The 9,639-nt window shown below is 43.5% G+C and overlaps 1 protein-coding gene across 7 annotated transcripts in view; it reads left to right on the forward strand.

Annotated features, from left to right (window-relative positions):
- The window catches only part of LOC147025398 (cytohesin-3-like), an 85,798-nt gene that overhangs the window by 69,065 nt on the left and 7,094 nt on the right, over positions 1 to 9,639 (forward strand). For all 7 annotated transcript variants that reach the window (XM_085886361.1, XM_085886363.1, XM_085886364.1 and 4 more), the window contains one exon: positions 3,284 to 3,432. In XM_085886361.1, the coding sequence (XP_085742487.1) occupies positions 3,284 to 3,432 (149 nt within the window). The remainder of the gene's footprint in view (positions 1 to 3,283; positions 3,433 to 9,639) is intronic.

Raw genomic sequence — 9,639 nt, forward strand, 5'->3', positions numbered from 1 at the left:
AAAGAGATAGCTTGCACCTGCACGAATATGTATGGTCTTTAATGTAACAGGAGAAGAGCATTCCAGGAGCTTAAGGGATGGCGTGTCATCCGTCCGTCCATCTGCAAATACTTGCAACTTTTGCTCTGAAACTCCACAAACGATTTCGATGAATCTTTACTACAACCTTCATCACCTGGTATGTTACAAATTTGGTTCATGGCATTAAAAAAAAAATCGGGCCCGAAGGGGAAATATGGGAGTTGCCTGCCAGAATAGGTATTTGCTTTCATCTTAGAAACTGCACACACACAATTTCGATGAAACTTCACTGCAACCTTCATCACCCGTGAGGTACCAAAGTTTGTTCACGCTATTTAAAACATTGGGGTCGAAGGGGATTTATTTGGGGGGGGGGAGGAGGGGTTTCCCCCCAAAATAGGTATTTGCCATAACATCGGTTCATTGGTACATTTTGCTGATTCCATCCCATGTTGTCTTCCTCCTAAGTATCATTATTGTACCAGGTGAGCACTCAGGGGTATTGCCCCTGTTTTTGAGTTGGTGTCCCCAAACAATATTACAGGATGGTAACCTATATGTGGTAAAAAATAGAATTGTATACAGTGAATAATGTTTGAATTGGTGAATATTATTTGAGGCTTAGTAATATACTTGTGCAGCATGATACAGATATTGATGCTGTTATGGATTTCAGAATCAGATCTGACCAATGCATACAAACATTTAGGTCCTCAGACATTTCCCAAAATGCATCTCCAGGATAGACCCATCCCTATGTCTGGTGGGATTCTAACTTTGATGCGTTGGAAAAGGGTAGAGAATGGATTCCCTTTCTTATGGGATGGCTTTTTTTCTCTTGATGACACATTCATGCACGAGATAGCCGTTAGCCCAACGGAGGCTCGTCGACCCTCTTTCCATCAGGACAGATTGGCTTGGAGGTGGGTGATTTATTTACATCTTGGACTTACAGGACATTTGATTAAGCACACCACGGGCTTTCCTGAGCAGTTATTCTGATGGTCAAATACGGCTGTGGATCATTTATCTCACCCACCTATCTGTCATTGACGTTCGACACCCACCTCTTTCACCGACGTTGATGTCCACCTTTTCCATCGACGTTTGACGCCCACCTTTCACCGACGTTGATGTCCACCTTTTTGCATTGACATTTGGCTGCTCTCTGGATGCTGGCTGGCTCTTGTTCGTGTCGGGCTGAACAGGAAGGAATGACCGTGAGGTTGACTGTTGGTCAGGTGCAACGATGCGCCAGTAGGCAAGGTGGATTTGGCTGAAGTCTGCTTGAGGCTCCGCCCAGACTGGTCGCCGACAAGAATGATGGGAGGACCGTTTTCCTGAGTTTTTGTGACAGCTGGGTGACGGTTATTTTCAGCTCCAGTCAGTTGTTCCAGTCAGATGGTTGGTGAGTTGGTGACAACCTTACAGCTCTGACCTCTGGTGACAGTTGATAACAGCTGGTTACAACTCCTCACAGCGCCTTCCAGCTTCTTTCACCTCCTCACAGCACCTTACAGTTCCTTACAGCTGTCTGTTGGTTGCGGCACCTGGTGTCTCCTGACAGTGGGTGATAGTTGGACCGTTGCTGCTGGTTCTGCTTGTACCTGATTCTTGGCGTCCCTGGTTCCTGGACAACGTGATGCTGATTGGTGTTCGAGCCTGTTTTCAGGTGGGTGCACAGCGAGGCAGGGCGCTGGCAACAGACCCAGGCATGCTCACACATTTCGGGACATTTATTTGACGCACGACGACTTCTACCTTGGTAAGCTGAGACCGGATTTCTTTCCCCCCTGAATGATCTTCTGGGTACCCTTGTCTCGTGTTTAATCGTTAAGTAAGGCATCGTAATAAGTATCTGCTCTTTGTCCATTTTTTCTGTCAATGCCTGTTTAATTCTTTATTTGTTTGAGATTATTTTGATTGATTTGAATTCACTTATTTTCACCACAAGGAAATAAAAAGTTCTTCAGTTTATTTATTTTTCTTATTCATAAACTCCTTGTTGACATTTCAACCTGTCCGTGCTTGTCCTTTCCTTCCATTGATCCGGCATTGTCCGAACCGAGATAGACTGGGAGGTAATTACCAAATTAATTAAACTGTCAGCGTGCACCAGCAGTTAAACGCTCGCCCACTCTACTTGAGATGTAATCAAGATAAGATTGGTGCATCATCGAGGGCGCGCTCCCCGTTCAGGAAGCCCCATGACCTCTAGTTAAACGGCAAAATTAGACGGTGGACACTGGAACTCGTGGTTAACTGGTGTTCGTGGTTGTAAAGCAACACACCGTACCACAAAGTTAATTGTGAGCGGTGGCCCAGGGTCCGGCTCTTCCGAGGAGAAACGGGGATGAACCCCCTCATAATGTACTCGGTACCCACGGCCGTAACAATACTTTTTTGAGATGTTTTTATCCATAATTAATTCCTCAATTATGACATCTAAAAAGTTTGTATTCTGTTTCTTCTCAATATTTATTAGATCAATTTTAATTTCACAATTAAAATCATTGGAGAATAGCCTTGAACCCTTAAAGTGTGTGTGTGTGTGTGTGTGTGTGTGTGTGTGTGTGTGTGTGTGTGTGTGTGTGTGTGTGTGTGTGTGTGTGTGTGTGTACGTGTACACATACATATATTTAATTGCATGAAGCAAAAACATACCGATTGCCTATAATTCAAAACGCCTCATGGTGCTGGAAAAATTGGGAACAAGAATACTGTACAGTAAATGGTGAAGACTTGTAATACCCTCCCCCACCTGGAGGAGGTGCTGCACGATACACATTTACATGGAGAATTTGTGTCCTCTCTCCCCCCCTTCACTCCCCCTCCACCACTGGCGAAGATAAAAAAAAAATACCCCTATATATTCATTGGGGTCATGCTAATCCTTCAGTATATCGCAAGTCTGGATCTAATCAGCCCAGAACTAACTGGAGTAGCACGACAATCAAAAACACACATAAACACTGGTCCATACGTTATAGTACGGATATCAGGTGGTGTTTTGCATGATTGGTCCATTTGATTCCGTTCACCTTTCGATTTCATTCTTGCATTGTTTTTAAATGTCCATGAGCATGTATAATCTGGCTGCACCTTCAGCCCTCATGTTTTAATCTTTTTAAATCACATTAGTGAAACTTTTAACAGTTTTGCTTCATCATGGCATATCCTGGAACTTCTACTTGGCAAAGAAAACTTGATGTTGATTTTCTCGAGTTTTTAACTTTTTCTTTTTTGTTATGTTTTGGCACAGATGCATGTTACGTCCTTTCCTTCGCCATCATCATGCTCAACACAAGTCTGCACAACCCAAATGTGCGGGAGAAGCTCTCGGTTGAGCGTTTTGTCTCTATGAACCGTGGAATCAACGATGGAGGAGATCTGCCTGAGGATTTGCTACGGGTAAATATAGCACGCAAAACCATGGGGGATGGATGGAGGAGATAGATATCCACAGGGCATTACCATGCACGACTTCCAAAAAGGTGTGACGAAACCCCGAAGTTCCCTCATTTGATCGATCAAACTGAGAGTTGAGTGACTGCTAGACCTGAGTTTATTCCGCAGACAAAACCGAAAAGCAAAGACTAACTCTAACTCCATCATGACACAGTACGCCACGGAGCAACTCAATATGCTAACTTCCTCTCCCTCCTCTATATTGGGTATCTCAATAAAATGTATGCAGACGATATATATATATATATATATATATATATATATATATATATACATATATATATATACATATATACATATATACATACATACATACATACATACATACATACATACATATATATATATATACATACATATATATATATATATATATATATATATATATATATATATATATATATATATATATATATATATATATATTACACACACCAATCATGTGATTGTTGATGTGATTTATTTGTGACATCATGGGATGCAGATGAGGTTCAAACCTCTGGCTGAGGTTATCACATCAAGCTGTATTGTGGCGAATGTTTTAATTTGGGAATCCAACATGAAAGTAACAATCTCGATATCGGGTATGTCCACCTCCGGCAGCAATCGCTGCAACAAAAAAAGAAAGTCCAGAGAGTGTGTTTGCGTTACTCTGGGCAGTTTGAAAGCATGATTGCATGAATGGATCGTGCGGGAGTCGTTATCCTGGGGCGTCCACTTCATGGCGTACTTATTGTTGATTCAGCGGCTTGATAATGTCTTCTGAAGTCATAAATAGTTTCTCCTCATGTTAAAGAGCCTTGTAACATGCCTAATAGAAAGAGTGTGCTTGAAGGCATCCAATGATTTGATTCCCCTCATTTTCCGACAGACTTGGCATTGTAATGGATTGTTACCTCTACCACCGAAGGTGGAGGGAGGTTATATTTTCACCCGTCTGTCTTTTTGTTACTTGCGAAATCGAAGGTTTTACAAGTACGTATATTGGTCAGTCGATTTTGTTATTCTGTCTGTTTTTGTCAATCGCCTACAGGTCACAATTTTAAACCAATCATCATGAAGCTTTACCACGCTGTCGAGGTTATCTCAATTGAGAAGTCTATTGATTTTGAGGTCAAAGGTCATCTTGAGGTTTCATTTCTAAAATTGTCATTTTCATTCGATCGGCTTGAAAGTTGAACAGGATTTGCATTATTGCGTCACTGAATTTGGAAACCAACTATTTGAGGTCAAAAGGTCAAAGGTCAACTCGAGGTCAAACTTCTACAATCGTCAAATTTCATCTGAAAAATCGATTTTCATCCAATTGACCTGAGCTTGTCAATTTTAATCTTGATAAAAGGAACAATTTTATGCATCCATGGCAACCTTTGGAGAGGGAGGTGGATTTTGCACGTGTTGTGCTCTGCACGACGTCTTTTTCTTGTTTGTCTGTGTGCAGAAAATCTCAAAAAGTTGTGCATAGATTCGGATGAAATTTGGTGGGCAGGTTGGGTGTGTGACAAGAACGAACTGATTAGATTTTGGTGAAGATCCAGATCCGGATCCGGATACGAGAGTTATTTAATTTTTTTTAAGGGATTCTTCTCCATTGAGAGACGGGGCAAAAACGATATATAGCACAGCATCTCAAAAACTTGACGGATTCTGCCAAAACTTGGTCGACATGTTGGGTGTGTGACAAGGCCGAATTGATTCGATTTTGGTGAAGGTCCGAATCCGGATACGATAATTATTTAATTTTTTTAACTGATTCTTCACCATTGAGAGATAGGCCCCAAAAATGGTTTGTAGCATGATATTTCAAAAAAAGTATTGGGTGGTTGTAAAAATGTATGTCATATTTGCACTGTACCATCTGCTTCAAACCTATCATAGATTCTCTATGTGGTTAATCGTGTTGGTGGGGAGGGTGCAAATTCTCACCTCCACCTAATTTGCACCCCACACATGTTCTTGGTTTCCAATACCACTTCAAAATCGGCTTATGTTACTCTAATGATGAGCGAGCCGCCACCATCGTTTCGTTCTGCACTTCCTCATGCATGACAGCTGGTTGATGATGTGCAATTATTCCATCACTTGCTAACGGTATATGTTCGGTATTGGAAACGCTCGAAATCACCCTTCTCTCTGCTATTTAATCTTTCTGAAATACTAAAGTCTGCCTCAAAGTGTGATAGCACTCTCTTTGTAGGGATGGCATGGAAAAGTAAAATGTTGGTCCCACCCGCTCTTTATAACTAAAGTTGGAGTATCTTCTCTAAAAAGTCGCTTTGGTCTGTTCAGCCTACCTGGTCTGTTCAATTGTTTCGGTAGGGATCTTTTTTTTTTTTTTTTCAAAAAAAAACCAGAAGTACCATGGCAAAAGCAAAAAACCGAGATTGCTCAAAACTGGCAAATCTTCTCGTTAATAATAATAATCATCATCAATCATCACGTTGTATTTCCAGGCTGCCTCTCAATGGCAATGACTCTGGTATCATCCAACAGAGGCTTACTTGGTGCAGAAACCTTTGCTATCATAATTTTAATAGTTTGAAAGGATTCCACAAAAAGTACTCAAAACTGCATTCCTTTGTCAAAGGAGTAGGAAGGGATCAGTTGGGTGGGTGAGACTACGACTGCCAATCAGCCTGAAGAGTGCGGGGTCTGCGAGACACATTTGCCCTCGGGCAGTATGACCTAGATTGGTGTGGTTAACGGTGGAATATTATCATAAAGTCGGTGACAGCAACAACCCACACATGTTTCTATAAAGTAATGTATGTACTATTTAGAATGAACTAGGTCATCGATTAAAGTATGTACAGTCCCATTACAATGTGAGCACGTCTATAAAGTTTGCAGGACAACATTTGTAAATTTGTAGTGGAACATCGACATACATTTTGATTAAAAAAAAAAGAAGTGAAGAAACCAGTAATTTTTTTTTTCATGCAAAAGGATGGAGGGATGTTCCTCCAAAAAGTGTATGTAAACAAGGTCGGGATGGACACAAGAAGTGTGTGTGTGTGTGTGTGTGTGTGTGTGTGTGTGTGTGTGTGTGTGTGTGTGTGTGTGTGTGTGTGTGTGTGTGTGTGTGTGTGTGTGTGTGTGTGTGTTGTATGAATTTGTATTTTCTCGGGACAACCATTTTTCAAAGGAATATGTGGGGATGGTTTCGCATGATCATTCCTTGTGACCATCACTCCCTCGTTGACATACTTTTTGGAGTACCTTCATCCTTTTGCATTTTTACCCTGCACGAAGGAGAGGATATTGCATTTGGGTTTGTATGTTTGTTTGTCTGCACAGAACTTTCGTGTTTTTCTCCGAAACACTGGACCAATACACTGCCTAACAGACCCATCAATAATTTGGGACAATGGAGTTTTCATCAGTGATCACATGGATTGTCACAAGTATATGGAAACCTCAGTCAGAGAAAGCACTTTCTGCCTTTATGACTTCAACAGGAGGACAAAGCAGTTTGCATGAAACCTGAGCATTAGTAAGCTGAAGGACATTGTGAATGCAAGGGTGCTGAACCCACAAAACTCTCTTGTTAGTAGAGGACCTGGCTTAGACATGTATGCACTTCATTTAGGAGAGGATAACTCAACTGTTTTAGGCTAATATGACCCCAAGGAACAACTTGGGATGTGTGCCAAAATCTCTATCCGGGACGAACAGCCCAAAAATGACCACACCCTTTTTCATCGAAAGTGCTACTTCTGACATAGCTGTATCTTCTAAACCGTTGGAGCTACAGATTTTCTGAGGTGCTCAAAATGTTCAAAATGACCATGTTTATTTATTTATTTATTTAGGGGGGGTCATAGAGTGTGAAATTTCTAATTTGATATTTTTTTTTATGAGAAAATGGCTAAAAACCGTTTTATTTACCATACGTATTACCATACATACTGGAATTGCCATATATTTATTTACATAAACTGTCCGGACTTGGAGCAAAGTTAGAAGATTTGTGTCATTTACGAGATTTGAACTGACAATTTGGAATTTGAACAATACAAGGGATTTTTTTTAAAAAGAAAGAAAGTGAGCACTTGATTAATATAAAGAAATTGTATTGTTGTGGTTGAGGAAATTCGCAAACCACCATTCAGGTCCCGTAGGTGAGATATCTCTGTAAGTACATGTGTAGTTAGCCCCAAACCCGTTGTTTAGAGGGAATAAATGTGATTCATTCGGGCTGCGACCCTTTAAGATAGCCGTTTTTCTGTTCTATCTTTATTTTGAACCAACCACGTCTCAACCGCCATCACACAACAACCACCAACCGCAACACCGCTTCACAACAACAACAACGCCAACAGCCACGACCTTTACCTTCACAGCACACCATCGCATCACCGCCATTCCAAGCGTCACCGTGGCCAGGGACCGCCACTTTAGACCCTCCACCACCTTCGCCTCTCCTTCTGCGGCCATTCCCGCACTGCTTGTGGGCACCGAGCGTCAGGCTGTCCTGGACTCGTACAGGGCGCGCGCCGAGCCGCGGGTACAAAGTGCGGCCTTTCCGAGGAGAAGTCGGATCAGGAATGATACACGCCCACTTCTGATCCGTCCAATCAGCAAGCGCGGGGTGATTTGGCCCCGCCTCCAGGCGTGTCGGAGTCGAATCGATATATGCAAATTCGAGGATCAGGGGAGATTCACGCCCCTTTTTCTCCGTCCAATGGGCGAGCGTGGCTCCACCCCCGAGCTCGTTCTGATCCAGAAATTTGCATATGGGTTCTCCTGCCGTACTATAAAGCGCCGAGCGCGGGGCGAATTTAGTCATTTTTTGGGCTTGGGCGAGTTGGAGAAGTGTGGCAGCGGCAGAGTGTGGCAGCAGCAGTCAAGACGGGTCTGGAGGAGAGTCACTCTGTCGGGGTTCGGAGCCTGTCGGGGAGCTGCAGAGAGGGGAAGCCCGGAGCGCGGTCGAGGTCGCAGTGGAGTCGCTCGTCGCGGGACCCAAGCAAGCCAGCTATCCTCTTTCCCCAGAGCATCAACAATTCCCCCTTCCCCCCCCCCCCGCGCTGAGATAGTGCGGAAAGGGGGCCCCGTTCCCACCCCATTCCAAGCAGTGCCAACGAAACCCACGGAGGAGCGCGGAGTCGGGGCACCGCCGCCACATTTGCGGCTCATCACAAGACGGGTAGGCTCCACCTGGTCTCGCGCCCACAGGCCCCGTCTGTCCCCTTGTCGTTGAGGGTGGCCCTTTTCTTTTGCTTTTGAGTATATGTGTTGTCGGCGCCGTCTGTAAAGTAAAACTGTGTAAGTGTTGCCGTGTGCTCGCGTAGTCGGTAGTAGATCTGCATTGTTGTGTTTCTTTCGTTGCAATTGCTTTTGGTGCATAATTGTTGTAATTATATATGTGTGCTTTCTGTGTGCTGTGGAATAAATGTGCCTCATGTTGAACTGTTTTTCCCGTTTCGCTTCGTCTTTTCTTTAATTGAATCTCCATCTTACTTCACGTAAAGGGCTGGTAGTGGGCTTAATACGCCCGATAATTAATCGGAACCGTCGAGGTCGACGATATAACACCGCTCGGTTATCCCGATAGTACGGAACGGGTCGCTTCAGTGGCCCATGTCCGGAGTCGACCTTTGGCGAGGTGCGATCGCCCGGTCTACCCTCCGTGTGGGTACTTAGGTCGGTCGAATTTGGGGAACAACCCTATCACACGCGGGGGGCCGTTTGGCACGATCGTGGTGAGGCCGAAAGGTCCACCCGTGACTAGTTCCCGGCGTTAGTCCGAGAGGGTCAGGACAGAATTGTCCGTCCGGTGGGCGACGTGCCGCGATTCGAGTTACGTGGCCGCTCGCACGCCGGCGGGCGCGAATTCGCAACAGTATTTTCAATCATTTACATACTATTATCAATGGAATGTTAACTTAAAATGAAAAATAAAAAAACAAAACTTATTACTTTAGTAGGCAGCAGTATCTGGAGAGCTTAAATGTTTCAAAGATCAGCAGGGAAATTGCCCAACCACCAACAATACAACTTTTAAAACCACATTAATACTGTTTATGTGTCATGTAAACCAGGGTCAGGAACATGAAGAGTAACACAACAGAGTCCAGGTATGAGGATGATGAGCAGTGTTCATTCAGTGATTGGGTTTTTACAACAATCACCTCCCTTGCATTTGCAGTA

The sequence above is a fragment of the Eptatretus burgeri genome, chromosome 6, assembly GCF_056783735.1.
Source record: "Eptatretus burgeri isolate ZD-2024b chromosome 6, Ebu_testis_v1, whole genome shotgun sequence".
Taxonomy (NCBI): Eukaryota; Metazoa; Chordata; class Myxini; order Myxiniformes; family Myxinidae; genus Eptatretus; species Eptatretus burgeri.